The sequence below is a fragment of the Bactrocera dorsalis genome, chromosome 1, assembly GCF_023373825.1.
Source record: "Bactrocera dorsalis isolate Fly_Bdor chromosome 1, ASM2337382v1, whole genome shotgun sequence".
NCBI lineage: Eukaryota > Metazoa > Arthropoda > Insecta > Diptera > Tephritidae > Bactrocera > Bactrocera dorsalis.
The window spans coordinates 45,447,161-45,466,064 of NC_064303.1; the positions used below are offsets into that span (position 1 = coordinate 45,447,161).

Below are 18,904 nucleotides of genomic sequence, written 5' to 3' on the forward strand. Positions count from 1 at the left end.
TTTATTCTGTCCAGATTCGAACCTGGGACCTGTGTTAGCATCTTGACCTTCCAAGCGCTTACCACCAACACCACCATTGACAATTAGGTTGCGCTGACTTAAGTATAATTTGGTTATGAATGCAAGAAGAATACGATGGTTCTAATAATTTTGTTTAAGTATAGAAATATACATACTTTGTAGAACATTTGCTTTCGCAATAAATTTATCACAGCAATATACATATACATAATATGTATATACCAGAGACCTGCACGAGTAATTAAAAAAGTAACATGTTAGCAAGCGGCGATGCCGATGCGGCGAGTACACGCTACGTAACGGTACTTTGGCATCGTGGGCATCGGCATCGTGGGTATCGGCATCGCGGCATCGCCGATTACTAACATGTTACCAGTGGTCGGCATTTCTTAGAACAATTGTGGAAACTAACTTCACACGTACGCTTACGCTCTATCGTTCAGTCGTTGTCGAGCCAGCAACGAATTAACATCATGTAAGACTATAGCGTTTCATTTGCCATTGACGATACCAGATAGTAATCGTACGATGCCACGATGCCGCGATGCCGATGCGCAATGTTACCTTCGCATCGTGGTAATCGTCAGAAGTGTTACTTAGTAACGTAATCGTACGATGCCTACCTTAATCGTGCAGGCCTCTGGTATATACATATGCATAATATGTATATACATATACATAACATTGCTGTGATGCCCTGAGAAGTATAGTCTTAATAAATTTATTTTTAATTTTTTGCTTACTAATAGAAATTAAATTTATCACAGCAATATTATGTATATGTTTATGTATATTGCTGTGATAAATTTATTTTCTATTAGTAAGAAAAAAATATTTATTAGTATAGATTTCCAAAAGCACAGAAATGATTCTGTGAATTTATTCATTAAGATCGCCACTCAGAAGTCGTTTTATCCCTTGTAAGCGAGCGATTTTCTTAAATCTCACGCTCCCAGATAAAACGATATACCTCGTCCTCATGGGTCAATTTCAAAAACCACAGAAATGATTCTGTGTGATTCTGAAAGGCCAACGCAGAGTATTTCAATTAAAAGTCACACAAAATAGTTGAGAATTCGCAGAAAGGCAAACGAAAGAAAAATAACTATAACTTCAATAATGCACAAGCATACAAACATACATATGCGCACACATGTGAATATGTCACCAACCAAAAATTGAAACATTGTTCTACAAAAACAACAACAGCATTGTGTTGTGTTGTTGTGTCGGCCGAGCTGTGCCGAAAGAAACGAACAAACGATCGCCGATTGTCACCGCTTCGCTTGCTGCTCGCACATCTTCGCAGACAAGGTTGCGTTACATTCATATGGATGAAGCGAGGTTGCGCAACTTTGCGTTACTTTTATATGGAAGGTTGCGCAACCAGAATCTATCGCAACCTTTTCCGGCGTCGTATAAGAAGTATAACTTCCAAAAATAGCATACTTTTTGGCGACATTTATTGCTTTACGTAGAGAACATTTTATGTCTTTTGCTGTGACAGTTGCACAACGCAACATTGTTGTCAATATCAGCTGTTCGCAGATTGGAACAAACAAACGCGTTGGTAAGGTGTTAAAATAAAAACAAATAGGCTGTTCACGGTAAGGTGGTTATCGGGTTATGTGAAAAAAACTGCCATCCGCAATGTTTGCAAAAAAGAATTGTCGCTTGGGCACGAGGATAAAAAAAAGGCAAACAACCCATAAAATTAAAAATCATTTGAAGAAAATGCACCCGGAAAAGTGGAATATATTTATAAAGTCGACGGAGATAGTCAGTATTCCACAGAAAAGAAAGGCAAACGAAAGCGAAATTAATATTATTAGCGACAAATTGCAAATTACCATTCCAGAAGCAATCGAACGCACAAATTTGTGGCCAGATGATCACCCGTTGGCACTTCAAATAGATAAAACTATAATGGATCTCATTATTGTTGATATGCTTTCCTATAGCATAGTGGAAGGTGCAGCATTTCAAAGGCTTAATTTTGGAAATCCAACTATGCCGGCGAAATAGAAACTGAAAAGTGAAAAATTTTTCAGAACATCACTGATGCCGGACACTTACGAAAAAGTTTTAAAAAAGGTTGTTGCTGTCTTAGAAAAAGCGAAATGGATCAGCATAACCACAGATATTTGGGCCAATTCTTCTAAAAGCTGTTCGTTGTTGAGCCTGACTGCACATATTATTTATGGACCTGAACGTATAAAAGTTATACTAGGTCATTTCACGATGCTCCCGTCGCCTCTCCTTCTCAGCAGCATTCCTTTTTGGTATATCAGCTATCAATGTGCTGATAAGCTTATTTCGTGCACTTCGTGATAGCACCGAAGTTGAAGCATCCTTAAAAGAAAAAACGTAATAAGAAATTGCAAAAAAAAAATTACATATATATTTTGTAATTATATCATAATGAAAACTTATCTCGTTTTCCAAGCTAAGATCCGTAGATGGTGTCGATGGACTTGCTGGATGGTGTTCGGGATTCGGGGTTCCTTCTACCTGACTGCATAATTGTAGAGGACTACCCGTGGGTGATGAAATTGCGCATTCATCCGTTTGCTCAATTGGCGTTAAATCAAGGCTTTGATATTTTGTATCCCATCTACAAAATATCGAATGTAGACAAAGCCATTTCTTCAAAGTCCGTCATCGGCTTGGAACTGGGACTTCCACCTGTGAGCCTTTGGTTCATTTTCAACCGTCTTGCACGAGTGCGCAGTTGGCTTTTCCAAACGCCTAACGTCTACAAATTAACACAATATAATAAATAAACGAATATTTGTATCAACATAAACTGAAATGTTACCTCTTTCCATTTTGCAGCACTTCGTATTGGTCCTCTGCACGAATTAAGTAGATCTGCCAGCTGTTGCCATAACTCCTTCATCAGTTGAGGCGTTTGTGGGAATTTTTTCCCCGTACACATTTCTGGGTGTGCTTGGCAAAATAACACATATGCCTCCAGCTGCTCGTGCGTAGCTCGGTCGTATTTTGGTTTACTATGAAAAAAAAGTTAAATTATAAATTTTGTTAATAATTAAAATTTGAATACTTACGTTGCAGAACAGTCCATTTTAACGAATAATTTGAATAGAAATCAGCTGTTTTCTATTTACATTATTTTGTTCACCACACGTGTGGGGAAAAGCTTTACGAATTGAAGCTTTTACTTTTATCAAGATTGCTACAGAATACCAAAATATTTCTCGCTTGATAAATATTTGAGTTAATTGTCAATATTTTATTAATTTGTCAAAAGCACAGACTAGGGGTGCTAATACATATAAAGATTTTCGAACTTTTGCGTGATATTTGAGTTATCTCAATAAAAATTACAGAACGTGCTCTTAACAGTGTATTTTTCGCCTAAAATACATTAAATTGGGCGGAGGCTTGACCTATAAAATCGGATAAATAATTCAACTCCCATATACTACGTATAGTGATTTTCGTTTTTCTAAAAAATCGTTTGCCCAATTTTTCGGGCAGTGTATGAGTTATATGTATATACAAAATTGTTTAGATTCGGATCCTTTCGTTGACGTTTTACATCGTAATTTATTTTCCTGGCTTTGATTCTTCCAAGTCGGGTTGCACCCGAACTTAACCCTTTCTTTACTTGTTTTTTATAAAATGAACATACGTTATCTGAAGTAATTAATCTCTTTTAGAGGGAATTTTTGTAGCTGCAGCAATTCCAAGCAATTCCATTTCCCATGGGGCAATTATCGCATTCTTGGCGTAGACATCGCTAATGCGGTTATAGCCGAGTTTATTGGAAATGGAAACCTAGCCAGGTCTTTCTCCACCTGGTCTTTCCAACGAATGGAGATCTCCGTCTGCTTCCCGCGGCGTGTATCGAATATTTAAATACGCTGAACTACGTAACTTCGAATCATCAGACGAAGTCATTGCCCATGCCTTCGCACCATATAGCAGGGGAATAATGAAGGATTTATAGATTTTAGTTTTTGTTCGTTGAGAGAGGACTTTATTTATCAATTGTATTATCAGTCCCAAGTAGCATCTGTTGGTAAGAGTTATTCTGCGTTGGATTTCGAGGCTGATATTGTTGTTGCTGTTAATACTGGTTCAAAGATAAACGAAATTATCTACACCTTCGAAGTTATGACTGCGAACAGTGACGTGGGAGACAAGTCGCGAGTGCGACGACTGTTTGTTTGATGACATGAGATGGAGAAAACAGAACTCACCGCGCGGATAATGATTATAATAATATCAATATTATCGGCGTACGCCAAAAGCTCTACACTTTTATAGATCGATTAAGCTCTGCGCATTGAACTATTTTTTCCATGAGCAGATTAAAGAAGTCGCACGAAAGGTCGCCTTTTCCGAAGCCTTGTTTGGTGTCGAACGGTTGGGAGAGAACCTTCCTGATCCCGACGGAGGTTTTTTATATTGCACAACGTAAGTTTACACAGCCGTATTAGTTTTGATGATATACCATATTCACACATCGTGGCATAAACGCAGCTCTTTTTCATGATGTCAAAAGCAGCTTTGAAATCGACGAAGAGGTGGTGTGTTTCGATTCTCTTTTCACGGGTTCCTTCCAAGTTTTGGCGCATGGTGAATATCTAGTCAGTTCTTGATTTTCCAGGTGTAAAGCCAAACTGATAAGGGCCAAACAGTTTGTTGACGGTGGGGTTTAATCTTTTACACAATATCCTCGATTGAACCTCAATGTTGACGAGACTTATCTAGAGCACACTTAAATTCCAATTGTTGGGAATGCTTTCGTCCGACCATATTTTACAAAGAAGCTGTTGCATGCTTCACATCAGTTCTTCGTCGCAGTGTTTTAACTGCTCGGCCGGCAATCCATCGGCCCCCGCCATTTTGTTGTTGGGTAAAGACTTTTCGAACTTCTTCATCGACGAGAAGTGGAATGTCCACTCCACCATCATCGATTGGGGAAGCGGTTTCGCCATTTTCAGGTGTTTTGTTTTCACTGTCATTCAGAAAGTTGGAGAAGTGTTCCCTCAATAATTTTAGTATGCTCTAGGCATCAGTCACATACCTTTGGGGGTTCTACAAGAGAATTCTCCAATCTTGAAACCTTATGTTAGTCGCCGCATCTTTCCGTAGAATTTTCGAGCATTACCCCTGCCGGCCAGCTTATCAAGATATTCGTACTCCCGCATTCCAGCTTCTCTTTTTTTCTGCTGCAAATGCGTCTCGCTTCTCTCTTCAACTCTCGGTATCTATCCCATCCCGCACGTATTGTGGTCGATTGTAACGTTACGAGGTAGGCAGCCTTTTTCTCCACTGTGACACGGGGCCCCTCATCGTACCAGCCGTTCTTTGCCGTCGAAATCGTTTAGCCTCAACCGATTTGGGGATGTTTCCTTGTAGATACTGAACTTACCGACTATTGCGCCGACTATTGGCCACCCTGGCGTCTTTGGCCATATCGTCCTTCTCTTACGTCGTGGCGTAGGCGCAAGCTAGCGATATGCTGAAGAACTTTGTTTTGATGCGAATTGTGACTAGACCTTCATCCAGCGGGGTAAATGCTAGGACTAGGCGACGAAGTCTCTGTCTCACCACGAATCCCACACCGAATTCACTCTTTTTTATATGGCTACTGTAGTTAATGCCCCAAGAACCTACTCACCTTAGTCATTGTCGAGGACATCAAGCAACTGGGCAGCGGCACCTTCCCGATTAAGGGAACGAAAATTCCAGGTGCATGCCTTAAATCGTAATCATTAATGCGTTTGCCATGGTCGTCCTCAAAAGGAGGTTCCTCTTCCGAGGCTGTTGGTAATTTTTCGTTGGGGGCGTGTTTAACGTAGCGGGTCCCAAGCCCAGTGCACAACCCTGGCGAAGGATGATTCATCTTCTCACTATAGCTCGCCTTTAAACGGATGTTCGTTGGCAACCCAGAGAATACTTAGTCTAAGAACGGAAGTCGTGAGCTGCATAAGGCATTTGTATAAGAATCGTTTCTGGCCACTCCCAAATGAATGGCCATCAGAAAACTTTCCTCACTTGCGTGAACTTCTACACATGACTCCATCCTCAATAATCACTCCATTAGTATTAAAATTATACACTCTTTCATAATAACATACACAATATACTTACCCAAATCCACGAAATAAAAATGTTTAAAAAATGCGTCTCACATCTTGATAAAAACTCACTAACTGAGTAAAGATCTAGGATTGAAATTAGGCAGAACCGAATCAATAAGACAAACAATCACGAAAAAGACAATTTTAATGGTCCAGAGCAGCATAATGTGCGATTAGGTATGTAATCAGGACTACTTCAAAGCATGGTGCATTTAAATCCCGTGGTTCTTACATTTTTGCAGAAGTACGACTTACATTGCATACCTTTACATAAGTAAAAATTGACAAATTGAATTCTTTAGTACTGTCAACACTGGTACTCAAATAAGCAATAAAATGAGTCAATATTTACAGTTTTCTCAAAAAGTAAATTTTGTATATCCCAAAAAATTTAAAAATGTGTGCTGCACATATTTCCATAGGAGTTTCATACAACAATGGTTGTTATTCCTTGCGAGAAACCAAAAGTGTTGCTTGCTTCTCCACAATATCTCTTTTATCTTTTGTGGTAAAAATATAAATTTTAATGAAAAGAAGAGTTGTCAAGTATTGTTTATAAGTAAGTAGCATAAGTTTCAAACTGGAAAATGTTATAAGATTATTTTAATTTTTGTTTAGCCATTTTTCAATTACCCCATGTCCATTGTTTGAAGAAAGGGGCACGGAGAGTTATTTCGGGCAGCATATATTATTTCATTAATTTATATAACCTTGTAACATGTTGCTACCGAGTTAATAGTTTTGTATCACTTAAAAATAACAGAGTGGGATATGGGGTTAAATGTACAAGTATATACCAAGCGAAACAAAAAAAAACCGCATTCAAAATATTTTGTAATTTTGATGTTTAGGGTGAAAAATGTTCGATTAAGAACAACATTTCACGAATATATAAAAAATAGTTTACTAAAAAATATTTGTATATTATAATTTAATTTGGTAATGCTTCATTTCAAATTAAAATATGCACAAAATAATTCAATTTTCTAGCAAAAAATTCGTTAAAAGAGGTACATATATTCAGGGGTGTTGTGGAATCTGATAGTTGTCGGAACCAGAATTGAAACCGATCAAAAAAAGCAGAAGGTGTCATGAATTCAGACATTATTGGTTTGATATTCGAAAGAGAATTTGTATCGGTTTTGGGTGTCACGTAAACCAATTTTATCGGTTTTGCTGTCAGAAACAAATCAAGAAGATAGTCGCACACAGACTTGAAATGTAAGTTAAGAAATCAAGTTATTTTATTGTTACGAATTGATGTATCTTCATTTCTATAGGACAAAACATAAGTATAAAACACGAAAAGTCTTAATTATTGAGTTTTGGAAAAAATGCGGATATTTAAGGGGGGAACCTGTTTTTTTGGGAGGGAAAGAAATAGTTGATTGTTGCGAAATGTCTAGGTCACCCGACAATTTTTTGGATACGAATTCTTTGATATTCTGCCTTAGGGAAGCAATTGTCCGATCTATCTCGCGGGTGCATTTGTCGGACGGCGGGCAGTATGCAGGACACAATTTCTATGGGAAACAAAATATTTAAAAATATTCATATTTATTAAAAACGTATGTTCAAGTTAAACTAGGAAAATTTCAAAAAAAAAGTCTAAAAATCTATAATTTTTAAAAGTTTGAAAAAAAGTGGTGTTTGACTAAAAAATGTTACTTTATGTTGTTTAAACATGTGTTCAAATTTAACTTAGTATATTTCAGTTTAAATAGAAAATAATTTAATGTCAAAGATAGTAAACTTTGCATACGAGGTTTAGTTTTTTTTTGCTGCCCGCCAATTAAGAAAAATCGTAAAAAAACCGAGAAATCGCGCGTCAAAGTTTTCGCTTTCTGCCCAAGCGCTCATGTACATACATTTGTATCTGCTAGACGCTCGGTCACTATTTCCCTTATAGCTTCGATAATATTTCGAGTTCCCATCTATATCTCTGGGGTAATATTCTTAGATAATTTTTAAAGAAATTTAAGCAAAGAAGAATTAAATTTTTTAAAGCTTTAGCTTTTAAAGAAGATTTATAAAACGTAATAAACGTAATTTAACACCCAAATGCGTTTTTATTTATTCGATAAATGTTATCTCTTAAAATCTTCCTTTAATACGGAACTTTTTAAAAACTTTAATATAGTATTCCAATTGTATTCCAAATGTATTCATTTGCAAGTTTTGTCACATTAGTAAATAGCTGGTTCGAATATTGGTTTTGCGTATGTTCGAAAAGACGAAAATCCAATCAGATTCTGTGACACCATTTAAAATCAGAATTGGTTTGCAATTCTGACAGCTAAGCAATTCTGTCTTGGATTCCACAACACCCCTGATTAATTTGTGGTATTTTAGCTTTTAGCGTTTTACTCTTTTTGGGATGGCAATTACTGATTTCACTCACACTTCTATTTTTTACCACAAGTCAACCATTGCTTTGCGTTTCTTTTTACACATTTAGCGTTCCCTTGGATTGGGATCCGGACGCTTAATGGCCAATCCAATGAAGTGTCCAAATCTTCATTTAATTTTCCAATCATAAAGTAACTAAAACTGTTTAAGCCACTAGGTACAGGCACGTAGCCAGGGGGGGGCTAGAGGGCTGAAGCCCCCCCCGAAATAAGGAAATTTTTTAAATAAATCGCAAATAAAAAAGATTTATCACTGAGCTCAAACCTATAACAGTCGTACGCAACTACACTAGACGGTGACTGAAAACTTATCAAAAGTCATACTTAAGCGTTGTACAGATCTCCATCTTGATATGGCGAAGTTGGTTGGACAGGGATATGACGGAGCAGCAAACATGTCAGGGCATTTAAGTGGAGTGCAAACCAGGATAAGACAACTGTATCCAAAAGCACGATATGTTCATTGCGCTAGTCACCGATTGAACCTTGCGCTTTCTAATACTATGTCATTACCTTCAATACGGAACTGCCTTGGTATTGTCAATGAAATAGCAAATTTATTTAGAAACCATTCAAATGCAAACACAACTTTCCAGGACGTTATACAGAAGCACGCACCAGAAAGCAAAAAAAGACGACTTGTTCGCCTTTGTGAAACAAGGTTTATAGAAAGGCATGAAAGCATTATAAGCTTTGTGGAGCTTTTCAAATTCATTGTACTAAGTTTGGAAATAATTTCGAGTAAGACATGGTCCATTTCGTCTAAAGCATCAGCCTTCTTAGCAGCGGTTGAGAAAAGCGAATTTTTCCTTAGTCTATTCGTCTGTGAGCAATTGTTCAGCTTAACGCTGCCACTGTCTGTGCAACTCCAAGAAAAATCTATGGATTTTGTATCAGCAATGAACTGAGCCAAAGAATTAATAAGAACTCTGCACCAGATAAGAGAAACAACGGATGGTTTTTTCAACGATATTTTCCAAACAGCATCACAAATGTCTAAAGATCTTTTTGACACAGATCTTGTAGTGCCTACAGTGACTTCGCGTCAAACTACTCGTGCTAATCCACCTTGCACAACCCCTGAAAGCCACTTCAGAGTTACAATATTTATTCCATGCGTTGATGCTCTGATTCAAAACATGACAGAACGTTTATTAGTGAATGAGGATATACTCTCGTCATTTCAAATTCTACTCCCAGGTTTTGCTGCAATTGATAAAGCCGAAGAATAAAAAAATTTAACTATTTACTTCGAGGAGCAAATATCAATGACAGAATTAAAATCAGAGTATCGATTGTGGTGTGCCAGCTTATCAATAATAGATCCAACCATAGAAGTGTTGAAATTACTGCAACATTGCGATGCAACGTATTTTAAAAATATTCACTACCTGCTTACAATTTTAGCAACTCTTCCAGTGACGACCGCTTCCTTTGAAAGAACTTTTTCAACCTTAAAAATAATAAAAACTTTACTACGCAGTGTGATGGGCAATGAGCGGCTGAGTGCACTTGCTGTTATCGCAGTGCACTGGGATATTAAAATAGATCCAGATGAAGTAATTAATGAAATGGCAAGCAAGAAGAAAAGAAAAATATTACTTATTTAAGTTACAACTACCAAATAATTTAAGTAATATGTATATGAATTTATATTGTTTTTTTTTTTAATAAACAGAAAATTTAAAGTTTATATATGGTTTTACTTCAGCCCCCCCCGAAATGAAAAGCTGGCTACGGGCCTGACTAGGTACCAAATATATAGGTACTGGGTACCACATACTTCTTACCGTATCGTTCAATAGGTGAGATAGAAATTAAATTCAGGGAGAAGCTTTTTGTGAAAAAAGTATGTCTGTGTGTCAAAAATGGTTTGAATCCGGACAATTTTCGAACTTCCAGCTGACTTGATACCGCATATATCGGTCAACATCTGGGTTATCTCAGTGAAAATAACAGGGCGTGATCTACTGATACCAGTGTATCTTTGTGCCCTAAGTCGAATTGGGCAAAAACTTGGCCTTGCCACCAGTACATAATTATATGATATACTGCGAAAAATATTTGTTCATTATGATAAATTTATAGTCACAACAGAAAATTTTTAGACGTGGTAAATTAAGAGGCATAACTGACGATTTTTAGCTTTGATGGATGAAAAGAATGAGAGTGAGCAGTAAAGAATTATAGTTAATCAGTTGCAAATGCGATATACATACATATGTATGTATTACACAGAAATGCAAACTCATACTACATACATATAGATACATATAGTACGTTTATTTGCATCAGTTTTGTAACACTGCCCTTAAGAAAGTGATAAAAGCTTTGTTCTACGTGGTGGCAAATTATTTCAGCTGCGACTGTAATGAAGCTGTATTATATGAATAAGAGTAATGGGGTCAAGGTGTTGATAATGTGCATGATATTATATGTATAAAAATATATGTGAATGGCTTGTCTGTTGACTAGTGAGTTGTGTAGTTGCGGAAACCAATGACCTAAGGTATTGATGATGGCGATAGTGCTATATTCGAACTGTTTTTGCCGTCACTGATGACATGAAGGTTGTCCGTTGCTAATCTTAATTACTTTTGTTTAATTACTTTGACGCATTTTTGCCCGAAGTAACTGCGTTAGTCAAGGTAAAAAGTTGCTGTAGTATTTCAGAGGCGATAGCTGGTTGCTGGAGGTTTCTTATAGAGCGTATTTACAGCCGTAGGCCTCAAACAAACTTCTTGCGCATGGTCTATTGTTTTCATTGCACTTCATGAGCGTGCAAGCCTGAATGACGGATAAATCGTTCCGCTTCCACTCAGCTTCAATTAAAATCTGCTGTATTTCAACTCAATTTGCCAAAGAACAACTTTAAGCTGCTAATCTTACCCAACATAGCTAAAGAGTCGCTCGAGGCTCTTAAGACTTCACCTTCTGAAATTATAGGTATCAAAGAACTTAATCCAAAAAAGTCACCGGGACATGATAATATTTCCCCAAAAATGCTAGATGAGTTACCAATTATTGCTGTAGAGGTAGGTGGTCTCTTTGCGTGCTCTCGTTGCTCTTCAATGCAATTCTTAGTTTCAGATACTATCCAATTTCATGGAAAAAGTCGCAGATTTTCTTGATAGATAAACCTGGGAAAGACTTAACACAGCCGTCTTCATACAGACCAAACAGTCTCTTACTCTGTCTTTCAAAAGTATTACTATCAAAGATGCCTCATTTCCTCCACGAAAATAATACAATACCAATGCATCAATTCGGTTTTCGTGCGAAACATGGCACAATAGAGCAAGTAAATAGAATTACTAACGAAAGCATTTGAGCACAGAGAGTACTGTTTAGCAATATTTCTAGATGTAGCTCAGGCATTTGATAAGGTGTGGCATGAAGGTCTTTTATAGAAGATTAAAAAGTTCTACCTTTAGAATTGTATAAAACATTGGAGTCTTATTTAAAAAATAGAAAATTTATGGTAAAAGTTGGAGATTTCATATCTGATGAACGACAGATAAGCGCTGGTGTACCTCAGGGCAGTGTTTTAGGCCCAACACTATACATCATATATACAGCAGATCTTCCAACAGCTGTATTAACATGTATTAACTTCAACTTTTGCGGACGACACAGCTATAGTGAGCCGTAACAAATACCACATTTTAGCATCAAGAATATTAGCGAAGCATTCACGTGGAGAAAACACATCTCTAGTAAAATAACATGTATGAAGATTAGAGCTGTAAATTTAAATTGGCTTTTAAATAAAAACCCCAAACTTAGGCTAGACAAGAAAGTGCTTTTATATAATGCGGTCATAAAGCCGATTTGGATGTATGGCATTCAACTGTGGGGTACGACCTGTGCAACTAATATTGATACATATATTACAAAGGTTTCAATCAAAAATGCTTAGAACAATAATTATACATGTTCACCATGGTACATGCGTAACGAAAATATCCATAAAGACCTTGGTAGCCCTATGGTAAAGAAAGAAGTAGAAGACAGTAGAATTAAATATATATCTAAACTCCGAGAACACCCAAACACTTTGGTTAATGCCTTGGTACATTTCTGCGATCAAACACGACTTAAAAGAAGAGATATGCCTGCGTATTAAAGAGTGACGTATCACCAAAACAGCTCAATCACTTGCGTGAGCCTGTCTAGTTTTTAAATAGATTTAAGATTTTATAACTTATTGTTATGCTTTAAGAAAAACACGGATTCAATAAGTAAAATAATTTTGAAAAAAAAAATCTTCATGTGCCTCATTTGCCATCAATTTAAATAAACTAATAAACATTTTTTCTTGTTGCTATTTGACCCTTTTGGTTTTATGACGTAGAAGTGAACCTTTACGTTAATCGTGAACATCTGCCTCCCAAAAGTTTTTTAATGTTTGTTTGTTAAGAGAGAATAAATATAGCCTACCTAAAGAAGAACAAGCATAATACATACATATATACATAATTACATTATAAACTCTGAACTTTGGTTTTGTTTTGAACACATTCTTTCCGCGTAAATGAGCCACTGTGATTAAAGCGTGTTCAGTTCCATTCTGTTATGGCGTTCAAAACTAACTTGAGATGGTAAGATTATACAATATTGGAGGAAACAAAATCTTGAATAAAGATTTTTTTCTGTAAACAACAAAAACAAAAATTTGAAAATATCTTTAAACCGTTTACTTGCTTGCTAAGTTTCCCCACTACGCGCTCCCCATTCTTGGGCTTTTTTACGGACATTTTTTGCTTTGTAGCATAAATTATAATAATAGGAGTTTTAGGTTTGCAGCAGTATTTCGCTTTTGCGGCCAATTAACATAATAATGATTTTTATTGTTGTGTCAAACTTTTGTCATTTCAATTTGTAAATTGCTAAATTATCTTGTGTTGACTTCGTTCTCTGCTTTTCTAAGGCACAGTTCAAAAATGGGGTTTCACCTCAGCGTAAAGACAAGTTACGAGCTTTGGTTCGGTAGGCGGTTAAGCTTTTTGTTTACATTATCGCTCTTAATGCTACTTCATCGGACCATTGTGACTGTCCCTTTTGGAAATTAACCTAACTCAGCATTTAATACCGTTTTCGTGTAAGTGTTCATTTACGCTAATTGACAAGTTACTCTTAATAACTCACCCTACTACGAAGCAGTGTTACAATAATTTCGCCGTATTTATAAATTAAAATTGTGTCTAATTTCATTGTACATAATGCAATATAAATACAACATAAGGGTTTTTATAGTTTTGAAACATAGTTGGTTATAATTTGATTGGCAGATTTCAATGAAATTCGAAATCTTATACATACATATACATATCGCTCATTTGCTGCAAGACCGGCATAAATCAAAAAACGTGATTTTTGAGTTAATGCTGCAGAATTGTTCGTTATATCGTACTTCATGTTGAGTGAAAAATTCATATGAATACCTCTTATATGCTCCGCTTGAGAAGAGGTGTAAGGTTGGAGTCACCGTGTAAGGTTGTAGTCAGTTGAAAACTTTAAACGCGTTTTCTGGAGAATCGATTTTTTTGACTTATGCCGGTCTTGCAGCAAATGAGCGATATGTATGTATGTACATAAAAATGAAACGCTGAAACCACAGATCATTTAAACCACAGCACGGAAAGACGTGAAAATTTACACAGCTATTCTTTTATTCCCGCAGAGAGCTTTTTTGCAAAATCAAATTTTTTGCAATTAAATTCAATTTCAAAATGAGAAATTTTATTTTCGCAGATATGATTGTTTGTCGGAAATCTTTTTAATAATCTTTGATATTTATTTAAGGGATTACATTAACTTTTGACAATAAGCAAGTATACTGGAACGTTCAATTCTAACGGGTGATTTTTTTGAGGTTAGGATTTTCATGCATTAGTATTTGACAGATCACGTGGGATTTCAGACATGTTGTCAAAGAGAAAGATGCTCAGTATGCTTTGACATTTCATCATGAATAGACTTACTAACGAGCAACGCTTGCAAATCATTGAATTTTATTACCAAAATCAGTGTTCGGTTCGAAATGTGTTTCGCGCTTTACGTCCGATTTATGATGAGGCTCATTTCTGGTTGAATGGCTACGTAAATAAGCAAAATTGCCGCATTTGGGGTGAAGAGCAACCAGAAGCCGTTCAAGAACTGCCCATGCATCCCGAAAAATGCACTGTTTGGTGTGGTTTGTACGCTGGTGGAATCATTGGACCGTATTTTTTCAAAGATGCTGTTGGACGCAACGTTACGGTGAATGGCGATCGCTATCGTTCGATGCTAACAAACTTTTTGTTGCCAAAAATGGAAGAACTGAACTTGGTTGACATGTGGTTTCAACAAGATGGCGCTACATGCCACACAGCTCGCGATTCTATGGCCATTTTGAGGGAAAACTTCGGACAACAATTCATCTCAAGAAATGGACCCGTAAGTTGGCCACCAAGATCATGCGATTTAACGCCTTTAGACTATTTTTTGTGGGGCTACGTCAAGTCTAAAGTCTACAGAAATAAGCCAGCAACTATTCCAGCTTTGGAAGACAACATTTCCGAAGAAATTCGGGCTATTCCGGCCGAAATGCTCGAAAAAGTTGCCCAAAATTGGACTTTCCGAATGGACCACCTAAGACGCAGCCGCGGTCAACATTTAAATGAAATTATCTTCAAAAAGTAAATGTCATGAACCAATCTAACGTTTCAAATAAAGAACCGATGAGATTTTGCAAATTTTATGCGTTTTTTTTTAAAAAAAAGTTATCAAGCTCTTAAAAAATCACCCTTTATGAAGATAACTTACACTCTGAAAGATCCATTCGGCATAAGGTCTGCTGGAATAACGAAAATCATTATACATTGTGACAAAAAAATACACTTCTACCAACTATTTTTTCAGTCCTTGAAACAATTTTCATAATCACTTTTTGGGATGGCCTTCTGCTCTTTCTACGGATTTTGTTTCATGGCTTCGATCGACTGAAACCGAGTTTCATTCCGATGAGCCCATGTCTCAACGGCAGTTATAGTACGCTTCATGAATGTGGGATCGGATTTCGCACGATTAAGCATGTCCAAAGAAAGAGGACCGTACTCTTTCGAAAAAAATTTAGTACATTCAGTTTTATCGGGGCGAGTGGAGCATACCCCATTCGAACAGACTCGTGAGAGATGTCGACCCTTTTGCCATCGTTCTAACACTTACTTACCTGTCGATTTTTAAGCACTATGTTTTTTACTCTATTTTAATCATTTGAAGAGGCCGAAGGTCATCTAGAACGAAGCATGTCTTAAGGACAACTTAGCAAAATTTATTTTTTACAATTATCACCTGAGGAATTTAATTACATTTTCTGGTTACTTTTTTTTAATTTAACACATTTTAGTTATTAAACTATAGTAAATCTAGTATTTTGTTTTCACTTAGCTTTGTTTTGATATCATTTCCAGTACATGTTGATTGCCATTGGGAAGTTTAAAATTCTAATATTAGATAAGTATATCAACATATGGACGCTAGCGGAAGTATTGCCCTAATTTTACGATGAGATTCCTTATCTTAAGGGGCCTATCTCTAACAAGCCTTATCCAGATTTTGAACACTATATAGTACGACACAATGTGATTGGTATCACTGGACATATACGGATGCAATGACATCTATTGACAAAATTCGAAAAGCCTTTTTCGACTACCATATGTATATCTTCTTTGACGATGTCAGGTATAAAATTCAAGGTATCTGACATATTAATTTATTGTGCTAACGCCCTTTCAGTAATTTTCAACACAACTGTTATAAAGGGTGATTTTTTAAGAGCTTGATAACTTTTAAAAAAAAAAAACACATAAAATTTGCAAAATCTCATCGGTTCTTTATTTGAAACGTTAGATTGGTTCATGACATTTACTTTTTGAAGATAATTTCATTTAAATGTTGACCGCGGCTGCGTCTTAGGTGGTCCATTCGGAAAGTCCAATTTTGGGCAACTTTTTCGAGCATTTCGGCCGGAATAGCCCGAATTTCTTCGGAAATGTTGTCTTCCAAAGCTGGAATAGTTGCTGGCTTATTTCTGTAGACTTTAGACTTGACGTAGCCCCACAAAAAATAGTCTAAAGGCGTTAAATCGCATGATCTTGGTGGCCAACTTACGGGTCCATTTCTTGAGATGAATTGTTGTCCGAAGTTTTCCCTCAAAATGGCCATAGAATCGCGAGCTGTGTGGCATGTAGCGCCATCTTGTTGAAACCACATGTCAACCAAGTTCAGTTCTTCCATTTTTGGCAACAAAAAGTTTGTTAGCATCGAACGATAGCGATCGCCATTCACCGTAACGTTGCGTCCAACAGCATCTTTGAAAAAATACGGTCCAATGATTCCTCCAGCGTACAAACCACACCAAACAGTGCATTTTTCGGGATGCATGGGCAGTTTTTGAACGGCTTCTGGTTGCTCTTCACCCCAAATGCGGCAATTTTGCTTATTTACGTAGCCATTCAACCAGAAATGAGCCTCATCGCTGAACAAAATTAAAGCGCGAAACACATTTCGAACCGAACACTGATTTTGGTAATAAAATTCAATGATTTGCAAGCGTTGCTCGTTAGTAAGTCTATTCATGATGAAATGTCAAAGCATACTGAGCATCTTTCTCTTTGACACCATGTCTGAAATCCCACGTGATCTGTCAAATACTAATGCATGAAAATCCTAACCTCAAAAAAATCACCCGTTATAAGGAATGAGCGTGGTTATCAACTGATTATTCCATTTTCATACTCCAAGAAGAAACTTCTTCAGCAGGTTTTGTTGAAATAGCTTCAGTGGTTTGTAAAATATTATATTGTCAACTCGTTTTGCCATCCGGACTGTTTATATATGTATATGGTATAACTCTAAAACTATTTCGATTATATTAGGTAATATAAATAACAGTTTGGTGAACAAAAGTATTTTATTCCGTAGCAACATATTGCGAGAGCATAAAATGCGATATTTGACGAAATAATAAAATCTGAAACGTCCACTTTACTAATAATATATCATGAATTTTGTGAGATATCTTTATGAAATTAAACAGGAGTTTTACTGATAATCTATATTCTTTTTGTTGATTTTATTTTTTCTTAACGAAATAAAGTAGGTACAAATTCATAAACATGACGACAAATGTGTATAAAATCCGTCTATATGTATCACCAGACATTGTATACGCAACGTAATTATTTTCGTTCAGCCGATTGACTTATAAAATATATATTGAATACTACTGTGATCAAATTGAAAGGTGAATTTTGTCCATTTCATCTCCTTCAAAATAATCCCCTCCCGCTGCAATACACTTATCTTCTTCTTCTTTACTGGCGTAGACACCGCTTACGCGATTATAGCCGAGTCAACAACAGCGCCAGTCGTTTCTTCTCTTCGCTACGTGGCGCCAATTGGATATTCCAAGCGAAGCCAGGTCCTTCTCTACTTGGTCCTTCCAACGGAGTGGAGGTCTTCCTCTTCCCCTGCTTCCCGCGGCGGGTACTGCGTCGAATACTTTCAGAGCTGGAGTGTTCTCATCCATCCGGACAACATGACCTAGCCAGCGTAGCCGCTGTCTTTTTATTCGCTGAACTATGTCAATGTCGTCGTATATCTCGTACAGCTCATCGTTCCATCGAATGCGATATTCGCCGTGGGCAACGCGCAAAGGACCATAAATCTTTCGCAGAACTTTTCTCTCGAAAACTTGCAACGTCGACTCATCGGTTGTTGTCATCGTCCAAGCCTCTGCACCATATAGCAGGACGGGAATTATGAGCGACTTATAGAGTTTGGCTTTTGTTCGTCGAGAGAGGACTTTACTTTTCAATTGCCTACTCTGTCCGAAGTAGCACCTGTTGGCAAGAGTAATCCTGCGTTGGATTTCCAAGCTTACATTGTTGGAGGTGTTAATGCTGGTTCCTAAATAGACGAAATTATCTACAACTTCAAAGTTATGACTGTCAACAGTGACGTGGGAGCCAAGTCGCGAGTGCGACGACTGTTTGTTTGATGACAGGAGATATTTCGTCTTGCCCTCGTTCACTGCCAGACCCATTTGCGTTGCTTCCTTGTTCAGTTCAGTGGAGAAAGCAGAACTAACGGCGCGGATGTTGAGGCTGATGATATCAATATCATCGGCATACGCCAGCAGCTGTACGCTCTTATAAAAGATTGTACCTGCTCGATTCATTTCTGCAGCTCGAATAATTTTCTCCAGCAGCAGATTGAAGAAGTCGCACGATAGAAAGTCGCCTTGTCTGAAACCTCGTTTGGTATCGAACGGCTCGAAGAGGTCCTTCCCGATCCTGACGGAGCTTTTGG

At 37.1% G+C, this 18,904-nt stretch overlaps 1 protein-coding gene and 1 pseudogene across 1 annotated transcript; both read right to left on the reverse strand.

Moving 5' to 3' along the window:
* Positions 1–915: 915 nt before the first annotated feature.
* Positions 916–1,045, reverse strand: LOC125775940 (small nucleolar RNA U3; annotated as a pseudogene).
* A 1,508-nt stretch (positions 1,046–2,553) lies between these two features.
* LOC125775601 (uncharacterized) lies at positions 2,554–3,217 on the reverse strand. The gene is made up of 3 exons (XM_049446250.1): positions 3,090–3,217; positions 2,840–3,032; positions 2,554–2,776 (listed from the first exon to the last, which is right to left on the reverse strand). The coding sequence occupies exons 1-3, from the start codon at positions 3,104–3,106 to the stop codon at positions 2,636–2,638; spliced, it is 351 nt and encodes a 116-aa protein (XP_049302207.1). The 5' UTR covers positions 3,107–3,217; the 3' UTR covers positions 2,554–2,635.
* Between the last annotated feature and the right edge of the window lie 15,687 nt (positions 3,218–18,904).

What these genes read in the sequence shown, in the direction of transcription:
- LOC125775601 (XM_049446250.1), bottom strand. An exon ending in GTGCTGCAAAATGGAAAGAG is followed by an intron (nt 2,777 to 2,839) that starts GTAACATTTCAG and finishes GTTAATTTGTAG; the next exon opens with ACGTTAGGCGTTTGGAAAAG.